We start from the raw sequence: 22,176 nt of genomic DNA, 5'->3' as shown, positions 1-22,176 counted from the left end.
CACATCCTAACTGGCCCCCTAGGACCCTACCCCCTACCTGTCCCCTGACTGCCCCAACCCTTATCCACACCCCCACACCCTGACAGCCCCCCAGAACTCCTGACCCATCTAAATCCCTCTGCTCCCTGTCCCCTGACTGCCCCCTCCTGGGACCCCTGCTCCTAACTGCCCTTAAGAGCCGAGCTGCCCGAGCCAGCGCTACCGGCTTCGGGCAGCCCCCCCCGCCTCCGGACCCCGAGCCGCCGGAGCAGAGCAGCTGGAGCCGGGTAGGAGAAGTGCCTGGCCGGCGGCTCGGGGTCCGGAGGCAGGGGGGGCTGCCCGAAGCCGATAGCGCTGGCTCGGGCAGCTCGGCTCTGAAAGTCTGAGAGGGGAGGAGCATAGCAGAGGCGCCGCGGGAGAGGAAGTGCCCGGCCGGCATTTTCCCGGACATGTTTGACTTTTCGGCAATTCCCCCCGGACGGGGGTTAAACAGAAGGTTTATTAGCTGACAGGAATACAGCGTAGGACAGAAATCAGTGACTTTCAGCCATGTCCATCTTGGGGAGTCCTGGGCCAGAAGCCCTGGAATCCCTCTCTTCCAGTCCCCACAAGCAGACAGCCCAGCTTCCAGCAACCTGACGTCCGACACCCCTGTTGCTCCTCCTCCACTCTTTGCTCCCTGGCAAAGAGTCACCTGGTTGCATCCCTCCCTGGGTCACAGGTTACAAAGGGCACCTGTCATAGCATACATGCAGAGAGCTGGAGCAGCCTCACCTGCCCCAGAGGTCTCAGCCAAAGTCACACACCCCTATTATCACCACCGAGGTATTGGTGCAGCACACGGAAACTGAGGCACACATTATTTATGCAAAACGTAAAACTCACATAGGCTCAACAGTAGGACTCGCATACAGCATAACCAGGGAAAATATCCACTCCCCCACAACTTGTGCGGGGGCAGGGCAGATGTTTGTTTTTAAACATGGTGGGGAGAAAAGTCGCTGCTTTTTTTTTTAAGGTGTGGCTTGGCGAGTGTCAAAAGTAGATTACATTTTTAAAACACAAACAGTTGTAATAGTCTGGTGGTTGATTTAAAAAAAAAAAGTGAACTGTTTTTTGTAAAGTCAGAACTTATTCAAGGATATCTTTTCTCCTAACCCCCCCCCCCCCAAACTGTAGGTAAAGCACTGAGAGGTTATGCTTGATAAGAGAGCCTGTTGACCTTGTTTCATTTCTTGTGTTTTGATCACTGATTGCTATGGAGATGATATGCTGTTCTGAGTAATCAACAGCAAGACAAGAATGCTTGATCATAATACCTACTGTTTGCTCTTTGAAATTAAGCTGTAGTGAAATGCTTAACCCACTTTAACATTACAATATTGTGGAGCTTGATTGTTCAGGGAAGCTCAAGGGTGCACTCTTTTTCAAACAGGTGAAGAACAAATAAAGTAACCATGCCGTGCTATATACTACTGTTTGTTCTGCCAAATAAATCTGATTTCATAAAATTGCTATAACACAAATTACTTTCAAATTTTATTTTTAGCATGGCACAGAACTTTAGGGCTTCATATTTTAAACTATGATAAATGAGACAGTTTGCAAACTTTGCTTAGATTTATCTGAACTTGCAGTTCTTACTTGTGGTAATCTAATTTTCTGTTAAATGCAAAACAATATCTTCATGGTGAACAATGCAAGGGCTATGCCATATTGATTGCGTAATATATTGTGACATCATCCAGTGACCATCCTAATGAAATGCTAATCTAGCTACAGCATAAGTGAGAATTTCTAAAACTTCTGGCATTTTCTTTTGTAATGCTTATGGTTTGTCTCTAATCTCTCTAAATAGTTGAACAGTATGAACTTGTTTGGGATTCTGTTGTGTAAATGAATGGGTTAGATTTTCTTTACTTAAAACTAGAACTAGCATGTTGCTTTTCATATGTTTTTATATTACAAAAGGACTTCCTGTTAGAGATTGTTTTAATTTCAGAGTAGTCTGAGCATATTCCAGAGTTGACTATGAAATGTATAGCACTATTGTCATGTTGTTAAGTGGACTTCTGCATCCTTACTAATTGAGAAACTTTTCTTTGTTGAATAAGCCTGATGGTTTGTGTATAGTAAAAGCTCTAGTTAAATTACTAAAATAAGTAACTTTTCATTATTATAATTTTGAATAAAGAAGCACTTTTGTAGCATTTGAAGAATGTGGACTAAGGCAAGTTAACTGATTTTTTTTTTTTTTTTTAAATATAGATCTTCATGAGTTTTACTACTGTAACATCCAAATTATGGTATCCTAGGAAACCAAAGGAAGAGCACTCTTAATTCTTTGTATTGTACATATTAAATCTTTCTTTACATATTTAAAAACAGCTGGTATGTGGCACTATATAGATTTAAAAAACTAGCTGAAAGTAATCTGAACATTTTTTTCCCCCTTACATGTGTAAACTTTAAAATTGTAGGTATTCTTTTGGCAAATACTATAAATTATTTCTAAGTGTTTTAGCATAACTAAAGGCCTGGCCCTGTAAGCTGATCTAAGCAGTGGACCTCTATGAAAATCCACAGATCTCAGAGCGCTCCACATGCGTTTTAAATTTCTGCCCACACGGATCAGCTTGCAGAACTGGAGGTCTAGTAGCTTAATATGTTAAATATAATCTACTGCATTTAATTCTAGTCTGTATAACTTTAGCAATAGTGGTGAAACTGGACTTGATCTGAACATAGAAGTTTCAATTGTGTAAATGTTAAGTGCAGATACAGTGTAGTACTCTTGCAACAATGTCATTTCAGCCAGTACTGGGTGTCATTGTTCCTAAATGAATGGGATTTTTACATAGCTAAGTAGTGATATGGCATGGTAGTAGTGTTCCACATTTCTGAATCTACTGGAATCTGCAATCTGCTTATTTTGTAAATCTCTCAGCATTTGCTGTATTGTAAATGAGTTTTCATGCCAGTTATTCAAGACCAGTTTTCAATCTCTTATTTAAAACTTTAAGAACTGTCAAAAATTGATTTAAATGTACAATATAGAAATCTGGGTCCATAGAGATTGAAGTGTAGCTCTCACTTCATTTTTTTTCTTCCAAATGGCATAGAAGCAATGAAAACTATTGGAATATAGAATTTATCTTAAATGTCAGAGATGCTTCTGAAAATTTAAGGGTGTGTACCCCTGCCCCCTCCCTCTCTCTCTCGGTACAACAATAATGCCATCAGTAGTAGTATATTACTGCAGTCTACTATCACCCTGTTTAAAAAAAAATTAAAAAAAAAAGATTGCTGTTTTAAGTAGAGGAGGTTTTTAAATGACTACTCAACAATTTTTAAAATTATTTTTAAATCAAATTCCAAAGTATTCTTGGCTATAGAAAGAATTGTATTTCAAAAGAACTGTAAATTATGTTGCTATGAACTATTTAAGAGATGTAGACAATAAACTACAACTGTTGTTTATGTGGCACTATTACTGTAATTTTTTTCTGATTTAGACCATAGTAGACTTGGTAAAAATCACAGAATGCTGGATGCCAATGTGATAAAGAAAAAGCTTATTCCTATATTCTTGAGCTATTGATGTGACTTGTCAGATTTTAATATCCGTTGAATGCCATAGAAGATGGGGGGGCGTGCACGTATAAATAAATATAAAGCAAGTCATGCTTGTCTGTCTCCAAACATGACCTGTTGTAATCCGTGAGGATACCCCTCCCCCACTCTGGGGGATTATAGTCCCATTTAGATGTTCTCCAGTCACATTAATTTAAATCACACTGTTTATCCTCCTGTGGAAGCAGTGGTGAATAAGACCAGCTTATCATAACATACAGACAGATCCACTGCTTGAGGGGCTATTCCTATGGAGGATAGGAGTAAAGAAACTGATGAAAGTATTACAATAAGTTTCTCTTAAATTTGCTGGCTATTTTTGTTTTCTTTTAGAGAAATGCTTTTTTGTATTTAAGGCTTTCATATGAACCCTTGTAGAAAATTCTGTATCTTAAATTTTATTTTCAGTATGCATTAAAAGTCAGTATGGCTAGCACCAATTAAATTGTTAATTGACAATGCTGCAAAAATCTGTAGTAGTGTGCAGTACTCCTCAAAAATTTTCAGTGCTGAATCTGAGGGAGGTTTCTGTCAAGAAACTTGCTCCCTCTAAACCCAGTCTCCACGAATACTGCTTAAAACATTTGCAGAATTAGTGTAAAAATCCATGCTTATCTGTTCGAAAGTTCATTGTGATCTGAAGCTTATACAATTTAGTGGAATTATGGAATTACAAAATATCAATATTATAAATTCAGTGATTCAACACTTATTCACTGAGTGAACTAAATATCACTGCATCACTATGGTTCACATGTGCTTTAACTAACTGTTCTGGTTTTAAGTCAGTTATGGATTTCTGAGATTTCCATTCTTGCTGAGATTTTATAATCCTTGGTCTTCCTTTATTTCATTCTAAAGAGAATCCTTTGAACTAAATATTGCTGTTTTTAAACACTTATTCACTATCACTTGTATCTCCTTATCTGTGCAATTATTTAACTGTTTCTTTTCAGATGGTTTTGTGGGGAGGGATAGCTCAGTGGTTTGAGCATTGGCCTGCTAAACCCAGGGTTGTGAGTTCAATCATTGAGGGGGCCACCTGGAGATCTGGGGCAAAATCAGTACTTGGTCCTGCTAGTGAAGGCAGGGGGCTGGACTCGATGACCTTTCAAGGTCCCTTCCAGTTCTAGGAGATGGGATATCTCCATTAATTATTATAATTATTATAGAAGGATTAGTAAAATCAATGAGGGAAATAAGATTAGGCCTAATACTAAGGGTATGTCTACACTGTAGTTAATATGCATGGCTGGCCCATGCCAGCTGACTCAGCCCGAGCCCAGTGGGCTGTTTAGTTGTGGTGCAGACATTCAGGCTCAGGCTAGAGTAGAGGTGGGCAAACTCTCTTTGGCCTGAGGGCCACATTGGGTTTTGGAAATTGTATGGAGGGCCAGTTAGGGGAGGGGGATGTGGCCACCCCCCCTGGACCCCTGCCCCATCCAACCACCCCTTTTCCCTGTCCCCTGACTGCCCCATCCAACCCCCCCTCCTTCCTGACTGCCCCCCGACCCATTCAACCACCTGTTCCCCGCCCTCTGACCACCCCGACTCCTATCCACACCCTAACCTCTGACCACCACCCCAACTCCCCTGCCCTCTAGCCAACCCCCCGCTCCTTGCCGCCTTACCGCGCTGCCTGGAACACTGGTGGCTGGTGGTGCTATAGCCATGCACCGCGCAGCACAGAGCATCGGGTCAGGCTGGGCGCTGCCCCAGGAGCTCACAGGCCCACTGCCCAGAGCATTGTGCCAGCGGCGGGGCGAGCTGAGGCTGCATGGGAGGGAGAACAGCAGGGGAGGGGCCAGAGGCGAACCTCCCAGGCCAGGAGCCGGGCAGGAGGGTCCCACAGGCCAGATGTGGCCTGCGGGCTGTAGTTTGCCCACCTCTGGGCTAGAGGCTGGACTCCGGGACCCTCTCACCAGCAGAAGTTGGTCCAATGAAAGATACTGCCTCACCCACCTCATAATATTTTTGATTATTTTATCAAATTGAAAATGATGTTTTCTAAAGCTCTGGCTTTTTGTAAGTCCCTGTGTTTTCCTGTAATTAACGTAGCTGACACATCTGTCTCCTTTCTCTTTAAACAGTCATTCAGTCTATCAAGAAAGAAAATAGTCCACTATACCAGTTTTGATCAGCGGAAACGAGCAAATGCAGCATTTTTAATAGGGTCATATGCAGTAAGTATCACTTGTTTATATACACCTCTATTCTTCCCTGAGCAGACACTTTAGCCATAGTTTTACATGGCAGCAAAACATAGACTTCAGTGAAATAGTGAGACCGTCATTCAATCTTCTGTAATCTAGCTCTTTGTACTGTTTCTTCAAGGTGTAATTAGAACTTTGATGGAGTTGCTTTTTCTGTAGTAGCCTATTCTGATCTTTTAAAGTTTAACTTTAGGATAAATTGTTTATGTAATCAGTAATTAAGATGGGTTTCCAAAAGTGTTTGTGCTATAGCTGAACTAATTGAATAACAAATATGATTACAGATTTTAATGTATAATGCAAATACAAGTACACTGACTTTTTTTTCCATTATCCTTGAGCGGTACAGATTGAGTTAATATGCCGCTTATACAGTACATGAGGTACATGGGGAAAGATCTTAGTCCTTTTAGAGGATAAGTCATAGATTTTCTAGCAATTGGTATTTCTTGCTCCAATTGCTTATCTTTTGTAAGTGAATTATTTCTCTAGCAGTATCTGTTTTGTTTCCCCCTTCACGAAAACTAATGTAGATATCAAGCTTATACATTTCTCATACAGGTAGCGTATATCTTGAAGGAAATCAGAAAAGGTAATCAAATGGCATTATCTCAGAATTCTGAAGAAAGTCTTAAGAATGGAAAATTTAAACCTTAACCACCATTACTGCAGAAGTGTTTAATTTGGACCTCTCCCCTTACAATTTAGCTTCCCTTAACCACAAATAATCATTCTTTGACCTAGGAAATTGTCACGCATTGAGAATTATGATCACACTTTGTGAGCGAGCAAAAGGATCAGACTTATGAATGAGGTGTGTGGTTTTTTTTGTAGTAAGTTGTGGTAGTGGCTGATAACAGCAAACTCTTGTAAAATTTACCATGTCATTCTCTTTTTTTTATCAAATACTAATTTTAATTTTAAAAGCTTGGTTTTAAAACAGAGTATCAAAAAGCATCCTGTGATCTTTTAATGCCAAACTTTACCCCAAAGTGGATTTGTGTATCTGAATGTTAAATCACTGAGAAAAGGTTGTCATGAAAAATCTATCAAAAATTCTTTGGAAACACTGGAGATATCTGTGGGTTGGAAAGAATGTGGTGTTCTTCAAGTAATGTCCCTATAGGTGCTTAGCTCAGCTTCAGATACGCATGGGCCCTATGCCCCAAGTAGTGAAGCACCATAGGTAGAAACATCTCAAAGAACTCCTGTTACTGTGCAGGGTCAGTAACGTCTCCTTGCATCCATCCTCAAGACTGGATCCAGAATTCCAAGAGAGCAACAAACTTATAATTATGATTTCTACCAGAGGGGAAACAACTAAACTGAGGACAAACTAGTCTCCAAAAGAGATAAGAGGTAGTTTTCTGAAATAGATGCTATAAATTAAAGCTGTATCAGCTTCACTGGTTTGCAAAGACAGAGCTGAGTACCAGAGAAGGATATGAGTCCAAAGCATAAGAACATAAGAACGGCTGTACTGGGTCAGACCAAAGGTCCATCTAGCCCAGTGTCCTGTCTACCAACAGTGGCCAATACCAGGTGCCCCAGAGGGAGTGAACCTAACAGGTAATGATCAAGTGATCTCTCTCCTGCCATCCATCTCCACCCTCTGACAAATAGAGGCTAGGGACACCCTTCCTTACCCTCCTGGCTAATAGCCATTAATTGACTTAACGTCTATGAATTTATCCAGTTCTCTTTTAAACGCTGTTATAGTCCTAGCCTTCACAACCTCCTCAGGTAAGGAGTTCCACAAGTTGACTGCGCTGTGTGAAGAAGAACTTCCTTTTATTTGTTTTAAACCTGCTGCCTATTAATTTCATTTGGTGACCCCTAGTTCTTGTATTATGGGAATAAGTAAATAACTTCCTTATTCACTTCCTCCACATCACTCATGATTTTATATACCTCTATCATATCGCCTCTTAGTCTCCTCTTTTCCAAGCTGAAAAGTCCTAGCCTCTTTAATCTCCCCTCATATGGGACCCGTTCCAAACCCCTAATAATTTTAGTTGCCCTTCTCTGAACCTTTTCTAGTGCCAGTATATCTTTTTTCGAGATGAGACCACATCTGTTCGCAGTATTCAAGATGTGGGCGTACCATCGATTATATAAGGGCAATAATATATTCTCCTTCTTATTCTCTGTCACCTTTTTAATGATTCCTAACATCCTGTTTGCTTTCTTGACCGCATCTGCACACTGCGTGGATGTCTTCAGAGAACTATCCACAATGACTCCAAGATCTTTTTCCTGATTTGTTGTAGCTAAATTAGCCCCCATCATATTGTATGTATAGTTGGGGTTATTTTTTCCAATGTGCATTACTTTACATTTATCCACATTAAATTTCATTTGCCATTTTGTTTCCCAATCACTTACTTTTGTGAGATCTTTTTGAATTTCTTCACAGTCTGCTTTGGTCTTAACTATCTTGAGCAGTTTAGTATCATCTGCAAACTTTGCCACCTTACTTTTTACCCCTTTCTCCAGATCATTTATGAATAAGTTGAATAGGATTGGTCCTAGGACTGATCCTTGGGGAACCCCACTAGTTACCCGTCTCCATTCTGAGAATTTACCCTTTGTTCTGTCTTTTAACCAGTTCTCAGTCCATGAAAGGACCTTCTCTTTTATTCCATGACAACTTAATTTACGTAAAAGCCTTTGGTGAGGGACCTTGTCAAAGGCTTTCTGGAAATCTAAGTACACTATGTGCACTGGATCCCCCTTGTCCACATGTTTGTTGACCCCTTCAAAGAACTTTAATAGATTAGTAAGACATGATTTCCCTTTACAGAAACCATGTTGACTTTTGCCCAACAATTTATGCTCTTCTATATGTCTGACAATTCTATTCTTTACGATTGTTTTGACTAATTTGCCTGGTACCGACGTTAGACTTACTGGTCTGTAATTGCCGGGATCACCTCTCGAGCCCTTTTAAAATATTGGTGTTACATTAGCTATCTTCCAGTTGTTGGGTACAGAAGCCGATTTAAAGGACAGGTTACAAACCCTAGTTAATAGTTCCGCAACTTCACATTTGAGTTCTTTCAGAACTCTTGGGTGAATGCCATCTGGTCCCGGTGACTTGTTAATGTTAAGTTTATCAATTAATTCCAAAACCATCTCTAGTGACACTTCAATCTGTGACAGTTCCTCAGATTTGTTACCTACAAAAGCTGGCTCAGGTTTGGGAATCTCCCTAACATCCTCAGCCGTGAAGACTGAAGCAAAGAATTCGCTTAGTTTCTCCGCAATGACTTTATCGTCTTTAAGTGCTCCTTTTGTATCTCAATTATTGAGGGACCCCACTGGTTGTTTAGCAGGCTTCCTGCTTCTGATGTATTTAAAGAACATTTTGTTATTACCTTTTGAGTTTTTGGCTAGACATTTTTCAAACTCCTCTTTGGCTTTTCTTATTACATTTTTACACTTAATTTGGCACAGGACACAACATGAAGCATTCCCAGTAGTTCTAGTACTGTTGGTCTAAACTCAAATGGAAGGTATGGCTTTTGTTCCTGTTCTGTTGAGATATTACTCTGAATGCACAGAAGCAGTTTAGGGGAGTGGTCAGCCATATGAAGACAGCAGTTAACCACATGGTGGCCAGGAATAGAGCCCCATGTATTTTTGCATTTATACAATACCACAAAATAAAATAAAACCTTAACAAAAACTACATAAAATTAAAAACTTACCATGTAGTGGTGGCTCCTGTACCACTGGGCTGGCCCTGGCTCCCTGGTCTGGGTGTTATGACATGGAGCATGGAGTTGCAGTGAGACTTAGTCAGATTTGGGCCAGTCATCATGATGCCCTCCTACCCAACTCCCCAGGGCAGGATCAGTGGGACAGGGGGAATCATCTAAGGGGGAATAGGGAAGGGGTTTCTGAGACTTAGAGGGAGCTGGGGCTCAGTGGGAGAGGGGAAATATTTAAGGAAGGGAGGGTTTTCTGGGGCTCATTGGGGAGCTGGTAGGATGAGGTTCAGTGGGAGAGAAGGGACATATAAGGGGAGAAGAGGGTGCCTGAAGGAGGGCTCCCTGACAATATAGAGGTGGGGACTGGGGTGGAGTCAGTGCTGGAGAAGGAAGCAGGAAGGATTGGGAAGATCTGTGTTGCCCCTGAGTGGGGATGGAGAAGTGGGGGTTATTTAAGGGGCTGCAGTACTCAGTAAACATCAAGGGGGGACTCTAAGGAGTTGTCTGGGGTATTTTGGTGTAGCTAACTGATAGTTGTTGGTGAGTATCTCAAGGCCTTGAATAATGTTTAATAAAATGATAAACTAGGATTTATATGCTGTTATTTATATATGGTGATTTACATTAAATACCTCAATGTAATAAAGAAATAAAACGTTTTTAATGGATAAAACAAAATAAGAAATTCCTGAAATATAAAACAAATTATAAAAAAAACTTCAGAGTTCTAGCCATGAACTACTGAGCTGTCTGTCATCAATATGGATGTTAGCATTCTAGCTTATCAGCTACCTCAGTGAGGAACTTTAACATCCCTGCATAATGTCCTGAAGTGCAGTGGTGCTAATATCAGTTCTATCTTTATTCCAAGCTGAGTCTCACATGAAAGATTAATCTTGTCTCCTCTATCGCCTGGATTAAGGATACAAATCCTACCACAAACCTTTGAAATCCTCATGCAGTATCATTGTTCTGTCATTTGTGTCCACTTAATGTGGCCACTGAATGGAAGCAGTGTCTGCAGCTGAGTTGTCATGTAAGAGCATACAGTGCGAGTCATTGTCAGTATAGGATCATAGAATATCAGGATTGGAAGGGACCTCAGGAGGTCATCTAGTCCAACCCCCTGCTCAAAGCAGGACCAATCCCCAGAAAGACTTTTGCCCCAGATCTCTAAATGGCCCCCTCAAGGATTGAACTCACAACCCTGGGTTTAGCAGGCTAATGCTCAAACCACTGAGCTATACCTCCCCCAAACAGGTCCATCTCAGCATCATCCCCCAAATGAAGGCAGTTGTTCCACCACAGTTTTGAATCCCACTCTTAGCAATAAAGGGACATACCACCTCAGTTGTACCTCTGCCACTGAGATCTGACAATTCAGTCTGGCCCAAGTGTGAGAGGGGATTAGTGTGAAACTCTGGATTTGTGAGTCTTGCCCTGAGTCGGATAACAAAACAAACTACTTTATCATAACTGACTGTCTCTCTCCCCTAATCTCCAAATGTATTCCCTTGTACATAAAACAGGCACCACCTTGCTCATTTGCACCTTCATTGAGAGTGGAAAGTGGGGTACATCCCCCCAGCTTATGAAGAAGATATTGATATGAATTTCTTACTGATCTCATGAGACTTTCCTGCAGAGGAAAGGCAGAGGGAGAAAATCCATGTTCACCCTTATAGGGGCTTTTAACTCTAGCCCCAATTCTCTTCCCTTAAATGTCAGGAACATAAACCAAATTCTAATCTTCTCCACCCCCAAACTGCCCAAAGGTGGGAACCCAGGATCAGAGCATGTGGTGGTGGGTGGTATTGGGGGTGGAAAGGACTTTCAGGGTATGTCTACACTGCAGCAAGAAGCATGCCTCACAGTCTGGGTAGACAGATTCGTGGTAGTGCTCAAAAAAAATTGCAGTGTAGATATTGTGGCTCAGGCAGCTGCTCAAGCTAGTGACCCAAGCCCAGACAACCAGGCAGAGGCGGATTAAGAGTTTGTGGGTCCCTCGGCCAGAGCAAGTGATTGCTCCCCTCCCTACCCCCTTCGCCTGCAGTTCTGCCCCTTCTGCTTGTGGCCCTGCCCACAGCCCCACCCTGTTCTGCCCCTTCCCCTGCCCCTTCCCCTACCCCAGGCCTGCACAACTCGTAAAGTGGCGAGGGCCATATTACTCCAAAGAAAACAGCTGAGGGGCAAAACGCCCCTGGCCATGCCAAAACGCACCCCCCCCCAGTGCCGCCCAGCCCCCTGAAACATAACCCCCCCAGCACTGCCCGCCCTGTGAAAATGCACTGCCCAGCCCCCTGAAACACCCCCCTCCCCCTCCAAGCGCCACCCGCCTTGCGGAAACAAACCCTCCTTACCCAGCACCGCCCCGCTGAAACAGTGGTATTGAACCTTGGTAATATGTTATAGCAGGCCCCTAAGGTAGCATAATTAAGGTAAAAGAAAAATGTCTTTTTGCTAGAAGTAGAATAAGATCTTCCCCCCACTTTGTAATCAGTTGCCCTGTTGAATGAATTAGGTGTGAATGAGGAAGGCATGGAAGGCAGGCACCTCCAGACAGTTGCAACCCTTGGAGAGGGGATGGGGAGCCAGACCAGATCAGTAGAACAGGTCAGCCACCAACTCGTAGCTTGCCTCCTCAGCCCCCCTCCCTCACCCACTGCCGCGGGCCATACAATGAGCCCACGTGGGCCGCATGTTGTGCAGGCCTGCCCTACCCCATTCCACACACGGTCTGCCCCATTCTGCCCCCCACACTGCAGCTCCGCAATCTTTCTCCTTTCTGTCCCCTCTCCCCCTGCGGCCCCAAGACGGGAGCAGCTCTGTGTCCCACCCCCTCACCCTGGCCCCTGGCCACAGCGGGAAGCAAGAGCTCCCCCAGCCCTGAGGCTGTAGCAGGGAGTTAGAGCTCCTCCAGTCCTGGGGCCATAGTAGGATTGCCAACTCTCCAGGATTGACCTGGAGTCTCCAGGAATTAAAGATTAATATTTAATTAAAGGTTGTCATGAAGAAACCTCCAGGAATATATCCAACCAAAATTGGCAACCCTAGGCCATAGGCGTAGTTTGACTGCTATATTTGGGTGAGGGGACATGCATGCACGCTGAAGCCAGTCCCCTTGGTTCCCTGGTTCTCTCCATCCACCTACAGTGGTACCTGGGTGGTAGGGTTACCATATTTTGTGCCTCCAAATGGAGGACACTCCACGGCCCTGGCCCCGGCCCCGCCCAACCCCGCCCCCTCCCCAAAGTCTCCGCCCCCTCCCCTGCTTCCCGCGAATATTTGATTCGCGGGAAGGCTGAAGCAGGTAAGGGGCGTGTGGGGGGAGGAGGCGCGGCCCAGGCTGGCCCCTCCCGGCGTTTCCAGCCTGGGTCAGCTCGGGCCCTGGAGTGCCGGCCCCGGCCGACCACCCCCGGCCCGCCCAGCACTGCCGGCCCCCGGCGGCCCGGCGCACCCCCCGGCTCCCGGCCCCGCGGGCCCGGCTCCCCGCCGGCCCAGCTCCCCGCGGGCCCGGCTGACCGGCTCCCCGCCGGCCCGGCCGACCCGGCTCCCCGCCGGCCCGGCCGACCCGCCGGCCCAGCTCCCCGCCGGCCCGGCCGACCCGGCTCCCCGCGGGCCCGGCCGACCCGGCTGACCGGCTCCCTGCGGGCCCGGCCGGCCCGGCTCCCCGCCGGCCCGGCTCCCCCGGCTCCCCGCGGGCCCGGCTGACCTCCCGATTTTCCCGGACATGCCCGGCTTTTGGGGATTTCCCCCCGGACGGGGATTTGAGCCCCCAAAAGCCGGACATGTCCGGGAAAAGCCGGACATGTCCGGGAAAAGCCGGACATGTCCGGGAAAAGCCGGACATGTCCGGGAAAAGCCGGACATGTCCGGGAAAAGCCGGACATGTCCGGGAAAAGCCGGACATGTCCGGGAAAAGCCGGACATGTCCGGGAAAAGCCGGACATGTCCGGGAAAAGCCGGACATGTCCGGGAAAAGCCGGACATGTCCGGGAAAAGCCGGACATGTCCGGGAAAAGCCGGACATATGGTAACCCTACTGGGTGGGATGGGGAGGCCACAGAACAGCGTAATGGGGAGCCCCATCTGCTGCTGGCAACCACTCCGGCACCAGCTGCTGCTGCGGTTTCCTCCCTACTGGGGCTGCTGCTGCCCAGGGAATGCCTCCTGCTTCCCTGCCCATTCCTGTATCCCCTTCTCTTCCCAATCCCCTGCCTCTTTCTCTCCCCTTCTCTTCTCCTCACTCTCTCTTGCTTTCCCCTCCTACCCCAGCACTGATGGTTGTAGAGGAAACAGGCAATAAAACCTAGGAGACAGTGTCCAGCTGCCACGGCAGGACCTGGAGCGCAGGGGGAAAAGCTGCTCTGTCCTGCTCCCTGGGAGCCCCCCCAATTCCAGGGTCCCCCGATTGGCCGGGGCCCCTGGGCATGGCCCCCGTTGTCCCAGTGACTGATCTGCCATTGCAACCAAGTGTTGGGTGGGCTTGCGAGCCCAAGGTGCAACGTCTGTGCTGCTATTTGTAGCATGTTAACTCGAGCCAATTTAGTGCAAGTCTGTCTACTGAGGATGGAGGCTCACTCCCACCTGCAGTGTAGACATACCCCAAGAGCAGTACTGGCTGAAGACTCCAGTTTAGAGCCAGAGTAATTGTTAAATTGGTTTAGGTGGTTCCTTTTCTCATTCTCCTCTTCTAAATACTCTCTGTATTGTCTCTAAATAATGTGTTATGCCTTCATTTAGCACTGCTATCCTGGTCGTCATTATTATTTCAATCTTGGTAACTAGCATTGACTTCAGTTCTTAAGATGCAACTGCTCATTTGTCTCCTCAAAATTAACATAATATTACTGTGAAGAAAACTTCCATATTTGGATCATTTAGCAAGCTTCCCACTTAGGGAACCAACATTTTCACAGTTCATGGTCTGTAAAGAGAGACTGCTGTACTTTCACTTTCAAGATCTGTTTATATTCCTTTGTAGCCTCAGACATGGCAAAAAGACCCACCATAATGTTGCAGAATTAAATGTTTGTGCTTAAATTAATTTAACTCGCATTTTGAATATCTTTCATTTTGTTTCTTCACAAGATAGAGGGCAATCCATCCTTAATTTATATGTATTACTAAAGCAGTATGCAACAAGTGACCTCCTTTCAAGCTGTAACTAGCCTTTGGAGGAAAATGCTTGTCATCCTGTTCAAACCATTCTTTTTTCTTTACACTTTAATAATTCTGTCTCCAACTAAAAAGGATAACTTTTATTCTAAATATAGAATTACATAATCTGTGCTAACTGAATGCTTTCTATGTGGGTATTTATTCAGATTGTGTAGATAAGAGTCAGTCGGATGGTCTAGTAATAATGTACCGTATATCCTAAAGTTAGGGACTACATATGACTTAACCAGACTTGAATATACCAGAAAGTAGTAGTAGGGGTCCCTGAACATCATACATCCTCCTACATACATGATACAGCTCAAAATTGAAGCGACATGCCTGTTGCTAGACTTACTAAAGTAGTAAGGAAGAATACGTTCTCATTTCATTGTCCCTACTGTTACCCTGATATTCTCTAAATGGGTTAGTGTTGTGTAACTGTCAATTACTTTTTGCATTGTAAATGTGTTTTAAGAAAAACAAAGATGGGAAGGGCTCTTCCCCTTGTTCATTCTCATGCCATCCCTTCCCACGTTTGATACCTTTACAAGTAATATTTCTAAATAATAGATTATAAGCTCTCCCAAGCAAGAGCCATTTGTTTTGTTAAGTACTGGCACACAGTTGGACGTTGTAAAAATAATTTTAAAAATATTAAAACTTTAATTGGTCATTATCTATTTATAAATACTTATTTGCAAAACAAGCCAATTAATAAACCATATTACTGAAAAGTGATTTTTAGAGGAAGGAGTCGTGGATACTACTGGGCATGAAACTGCTTAACCTAACAACAAAATGGAAAGAAATTGCACTGCAAAAATGTTAGCAGATCTAACTCCACAATGTTGGAAATTCAAATCTGAGCCAGAATCTCAAATTTGAAAACAAGGCTGCAAAGATTCCCCCCCCCCCCCCCCAATAATGCGTCATAACATGGAAAGCTAAATATTCTAAACAGGAATAAACAAATATTCTAAATATGTTAGCTCTGTTTGTCACTGCATCAGTAACTTTCCATTCAGTGCCATCTTGAGGATGTGCATTGTGATTCTTAGTACAATATTGAGCCTGTAAAACAGATTAGAACTGTGGAAAACTTAGGTCTCCATAGAAACCATTGAAAATAAGCTAAAAGGTAAATATGATTTTGAGAATGAACTGGTCTAAGGTTAGTTACCTGATAACTTAATAGTTTCACAGCTTTCTAGACCAACTATAAAAATACTTTTTAATGGAGAAAATCTTTTTTTTTTTTTTTCCCCAATGGTTTTTAGTAGAATGTGGATTTTCAGAGGTTTAGTCTACCCTGGAAACTTTGGACATGGCAGATTCCTACCAGGTTATATTTTGTTATATTTTAGGCACTTTAAAAAAAGGTATGTTTTCCCCCAGATATAGTGATTAAGAATAGTTTTGTAAAGTTCCTTGCTTTTTAACTAATATTTTAACCTGCGGTACTCAGGACTTTTTAATTTTTTTTTTTTTTTTTTTTTTTTTTGGTAAGGGGGAGGGATAGTTCTGTATTGCACCTTACCCAGCATTCTCTTCCCCCATCTTGGCCCCCTTCCCAGAAGTTCCTCCAGTCCCAGCAGTGGGCCGGCCCTTAGGACAGGTTCTGGAGGGATTAAGGTGTTTTATTCCCCCCCACCACCACCACCTTCTCCCTGATACATGCTACAGCAGGGGTAGGCAACCTATGGCACGTGCGCCGAAGGCGGCACACGAGCTGATTTTCAGTGGCACTCACACTGCCTGGGTCCTGGCCACCAGTCTGAGGGGCCCTGCATTTTAATTTAATTTTAAATGAAGCTTCTTAAACATTTTTAAAACCTTATTTATTTTACATACAACAATAGTTTAGTTATATATTATAGACTTATAGAAAGAGACCTTCTAAAAACATTAAAATGTATTACTGGCACGCGAAACCTTAAATTAGAGTGAATAAATGAAGACTTGGCACACCACATCTGAAAGGTTGCCGACCCCTGTGCTACAGGATTATTTGCTGCTCTAGCTGGCCTCTGCGGAGCAGCTTCCCCTCTGTTACCATAATGGTGTTAAAAGGAACTACTCAGTACTGGTACAGAGCAACATAGTAGAGGCCCAAATGTAGAGAGCAGCCTCTATGCTTGTTGGAATGAAGTACTCCTTGCAAATCTTAAGCATCGATATCGATAAACTAGGCAAATACAACTTAGATGGGGCTACTATAAGGTGGGTGCATAACTGGCTGGATAAACGTACTCAGAGAGTAGTTATTAATGGTTCCCAATCCTGCTGGAAAGGTATAACGAGTGGGGTTCTGCAGGGGTCTGTTTTGGGACCGTCTCTGTTCAATATCTTCATCAATGACTTAGATATTGGCATAGAAAGTAGGCTTTTTAAATTTGCAGATGATACCAAACTTGGAGGGATAGGATCAAAGCAGCACTTTTCCAACTGCTTTGGAGGATAGGATCAAAATTCAAAACGATCTGGACAGATTGGAGAAATGGTTTGAGGTAAACAGGATGAAGTTTAATAAAGACAAATGCAAAGTGCTCCACTTAGGAAGGAACAATCAGTTTCACACATACAGAATGGGAAGAGACTGTCTAGGAAGGAGGATGGCAGAAAGAGATCTAGGCGTTATAGTGGACCACAAGCTAAATATGAGTCAACAGTGTGATGGTATTGCAAAAAAAGCAAACATGATTCTGGGATGCATTAACAGGTGTGTTGTCAGCAAGACACAAGAAGTCATTCTTCCGCTCTACTCTGCGCTGGTTAGGCCTCAGCTGGAGTACTGTGTCCAGTTCTGGGCACCACATTTCAAGAAAGATGTGGAGAAATTGGAGAGGGTCCAGAGAAGAGCAACAAGAATGATTAAAGGTCTAGAGAACATGACCTATGAAGGAAGGCTGAAAGAATTGGGTTTGTTTGGTTTGGAAAAAAAGAAGACAGAGGGGACATGATAGCAGTTTTCAGGTATCTAAAAGGGTGTCATAAGGAGGTGGGAGAAAACTTGTTCATCTTAGCCTCTAAGGATAGAACAAGAAGCAATGGGCTTAAACTGCAGCAAGGGAGGTTTAGGTTGGACATTAGGAAAAAGTTCCTAACTGTCAGGGTGGTTAAACATCGGAATAAACTGCGTAGGGAGGTTGTGGAATCTCCATCTCTGGAGATATTTAAGAGTAGGTTAGATAAATGTCTATCAGGGATGGTCTAGACAGTATTTGGTCCTGCCATGAGGGCAAGGGACTGGACTCGGTGACTTCTCGAGGTCCCTTCCAGTCCTAGAGTCTATGAATCCCCTATTACCAGAAGACTGAATTAAGAGAGATGGAGAGTAAAACAGTGAACTCCCACCACAGAAACTCATGTAAAGGAATCTGGAGTAGGCAGGGTATCAAGCGCCTCTGCAGAGCTCCTGCCAGAGTGCTGAAGACCTACGTAGGGCAGTGTGTGCTCCTTGCTGAGCAAGCATGCAGATGACCTCCGATCCAGACTGTGATTCTCTAATCCGGGACTTTCTAAAATTGCTGTTCCAATAGTTAACGCTGAATTCAAATCTACATGCAAGTGTTGCAGCAAGTGAAGTACACTACCCCGATATAACGCTGTCCTTGGGAGCCAAAAAATCTTACCACGTTATAGGTGAAACCGCATTATATCGAACTTGCTTTGATCCGCCGGAGTGTGCAGCCCTCCCACCCTCCCCCTAGCACTGCTTTACCACGTTATATCCGAATTCGTGTTATATCGGGTCGCGTTCTATCTGGGTAGAGGTGTATTTTAAAATGTACCAGTGGGAAGAACCCTGGAAAATTTCCATGCAATGTGGTACAATTGGCAGTCTCTGCTCATATGAGTGCCTGTCCCAAGCTATCCTTTTCACCAGTCCTAACTAATACTTTCTGATTGCCACCATATGCTGCTAGGGCTTGCATGTGCACAGGATGCAGTTATTCTCTTAGAAAAATAATTTGGTAATTTAACATTCCTTTGGCTGGTTGATGCTGTAAAACTTTGATCGCTGATGTGCAGATAACTACTTGGTCTATTACATCAGTGTGACTGTAAACCAAAAAATTGCCCCCTTTATTACGGAATATTTTCATATGCACACTAGTTACTCTTCTGGTTTAAAAAACAAACATAGCTTCTAAAATAGTGAGATACATTGGTTCTCATAGATTAGTTGAGTAACTTTCATGTTGAAAAAAAGTTTAATTTTAAGGAGTATAAAAGCATCCTTTGACCTACATAGTTCATCACAGAGTGAATTTTTATAGCTATGTATTAAACTTGAAAGTGTGGTATGGAAACACATGCACATTTTTCCTACTCTGAATTATTCTGGTTCGCAACTAAGTGCTGATGGGTAAATTTTTGGTGTAATGATTAATAAAATGAGTAGTTTTGACCCATTGTATATAATATATTTCATAGAAAATTGGCTTCTATAACTGCCCTTGAATCCAAAAATATTACTGTAATTTTTCTATTAAAACCAGCATTCAGAGTTTTTTATTTTTATTTTTTTTTTTGTATTAACAGTGATGTTTGGCACCCAGTCAACTGTGGGAATGTACAGCAATAGCTTTCCCTTGCAGCATAAGTGCTCTAGCTTTTTGACATTTTAGTACCTCTTCTTTTCCAGAAGTGATTTCTCTTCACTAGTAGCTCTTATTCTTCTCCAGCACACAAGCATAGCATATCCGTTGGCAAATAAATTGAGGGCCAGATACGTTTTGCTGGGGGATATATACTGCTAGTCTAGTAGCATACCTCACAGCCTAGCAATCCCCCCACACACTGGAAACTACGCTATCCTAGGCAGAGTAATATAGCAATATACTTTCAAATAAACGAGCTGTTCATTTTCTTCTGTTAACTCTTTCTGGTTGGTTGGTATATTCCAGATGATTAAATCCTGGCTCCACTGGCAAGGCTGCATTAGCTTCAGTCAGGCCAGGATTTCACCCCAGTGTCTCTTATACTTGCAGAATTCTAATTCTTAATATGTTCATTGACAGTTGGGAAAAATGTAGCAATCAATCTAAGTTGGCAAGCTGTGGAAAGTGATAGTTATGTACACTGCCGATTCCAGGGAATGGAGCCAGTGATGAAGGTCAACAATGAAACCACAGCTTGTGTTATCCTGCTGTCTGTGGACAGGATGTCTGGGGCTGCATTAACAGACGGGTGAACTTTCCTCTCTCCTGCTGGGTTTGATAGTTACCAACATGCGCATCTAATCCAATATGTGCTAACAAATGTCATCTGAAACTAAGGGACTTATCCTCTTCCCAAACCACCAATATACTATTTATTTAAATTCTGTTTCAGAAAGATTATTTTTTTGAGGCAGAACTGCAACCCAATTCCTGACTTGCAGGAACCTGATTATCTGCTCCAGTAAGGTAATACAGTGTAATTAGCAATGCCAAACTTGCTTGTAGGATTCTCTTACGATGAGAGTGCCTAAAATTGAATGTGCTACTGTTTCAGGGGAAAATTCCTGCCCATCCTTACACTGATCACAAAAGGTTTGTTTCTGATAAACTCATGTAGCCTAACACATGACATGTCTGTACAGTTAATTGAGAGGCTTTGTTTTATTTCTGTCCTGATGCTAGATTATTAAGTGTAAAATGAGACCTGACCAACACTGGATTAAATTCTAGGATTGGGATTCCAGTGGTAATTATTTTTTTGCCCTGGCTCGGTACAAAAAAGCCTAATTTACATGAGTTGCCCTAAATTTAAATAAAAATAAAGTAACCACTGTGACGGCTTGGATCACAGAAACCCTCTTGGGAGCTGCCACCCGATGTGCCAAGACTACTTCTGCCCCTGTCTTCCCTGCCAGCTCAGGTCTCCAGCATCCTGTCTTGCTGAGCCAGACACACCCATCTGCTCCAACAAAGACCCAGGGTCTGAATTACTTGCCCCAAAACTGCAGGTTTACCTGAAAGCAGCTAACAGAAGTGTTCCTGTCTTTAACACTCAGATGCCCAACTCCCAATGGGCTCTAAACCCAAATAAATCCATTTTACCCTGTATAAAGCTTGTCCATGCACGACTCACCGTTTTTACAGGTAGCATCCATTGTTTACATACTACCTTGAGTGTCCTCAAGTAAACTCTTATGTGGATTGGAGCATTCCAAGATCCATTGTCCTTTAACTGTTTCTTGACTAGGTACTTAATTTCGACATTCCTTTCTCCAGGAACTGACCAAATGCTCTACTAAGGTTATTTAGAAATCAAGTCAGTACACAGCCAACATTCATAACTTCGAATACAAAAATGATACATGCATACAAATAGGATTAATACATTCAGTAGGTCATAGCCTTTGAGATATGTTACATGGCATATGTAGCATAAAACACATTCTAAGCATATTTCCATAAAGCCTTATGGGAGGTACTGTCATAACCACCCTGAAGGGTGGGGAGGAACTGCATAATGGTGAAGTGATTGGATAATAACTCACTGCTAAGCATGGTCAGACATCTGTCAATACTAACATTATGTTGAACTGTAATGGTCTCATCCCTAACTTGAAAATATAAATGATTTCTTAGTCCTACTTTGTAGCCTTGAGAAATAACTTGCTCTTAATCTTAGCAGTCAGCTCAACAGCCTGACGTGCTGTTTACTTCCGAAGTGGGGGCTAGCAGGCAGTCCCTCACTCCTCTCACAACTGTAGGTCTGGATTTTTCCTGCTTCAAGCAATGCATATCCCCAAATTGCACTAAAGCTACTTTGCAAAATTCTCAGGAAAACTTACCAGCCTCTGCAAAGATGTGTTCAGAAGCTACTGATAAAGTAGATATTGTGGGCCAGGGGGAAGATGCTTTACTGATTTCCTTTTCTCCTCTGAAAACCTTCTAGAATGTGCAGCTGTGAATTTCCTTCATAGGTGGTTTGTGGCTAGCATGTCATTATCTGGCATGTTCCTGTGCAAGGTCCCAGGCATGGAAAGCTTTATCCATCAAACAAATAATTATTTAGGAAGCTGGGAGAGTGAAAACCGAGGTCAAAGCCAGACTGTTTTGCAATCTTAAACATAGCATTCACTCAGTATTTATTAGCTTCAAACCTTTCTGAAGCAGCAGCAGTATGCATTTCTGTTGTGGTCAAGAAGAAAAATAACCAAACCTTATACCTGTAAAACTCCTAAAAGTTGGTTTTCTTCAAGTAGTGTCCCTATGTGTGCTCCACTTCAGATGCCCATGCTTCTCTCACACCTTGGATCAAAGATTTCTAGCTAGCAGTGCCCATTCACCCCACACATGCACCCCATACCTCCCCATGGCAGACACCAAGGCTATATAGCAGGGGTGGGCAAACTTTGTGGCCTGAGGGCCACATCTGGGAATAGAAATTGTATGGAGGGCCATGAATGCTCACAAAATTGGGGTTGGGTTGGGGATGCGGGGTCTTGGTGGTGGGGCCAGAAATGAGGAGTTCAGGGT

The 22,176-nt window shown here is 43.3% G+C and overlaps 1 protein-coding gene across 6 annotated transcripts in view; it reads left to right on the top strand.

Moving 5' to 3' along the window:
- Nucleotides 1-22,176, top strand: part of CDC14A (cell division cycle 14A) — a 137,638-nt gene that overhangs the window by 31,024 nt on the left and 84,438 nt on the right. For 5 of the 6 annotated variants that reach the window (XM_005300895.5, XM_065554284.1, XM_024107337.3 and 2 more), the window contains one exon: nucleotides 5,703-5,795. The exons of the other annotated variant lie outside the window; for it this stretch is intronic. In XM_005300895.5, coding sequence (XP_005300952.2) covers nucleotides 5,703-5,795 — 93 coding nt within the window. The remainder of the gene's footprint in view (nucleotides 1-5,702; nucleotides 5,796-22,176) is intronic. 6 annotated transcript variants of the gene reach the window in all.

This window comes from Chrysemys picta, chromosome 8 (assembly GCF_011386835.1).
Source record: "Chrysemys picta bellii isolate R12L10 chromosome 8, ASM1138683v2, whole genome shotgun sequence".
Lineage (NCBI taxonomy): Eukaryota > Metazoa > Chordata > Testudines > Emydidae > Chrysemys > Chrysemys picta.
This window is presented reverse-complemented; position numbering and strand designations above follow the sequence as displayed.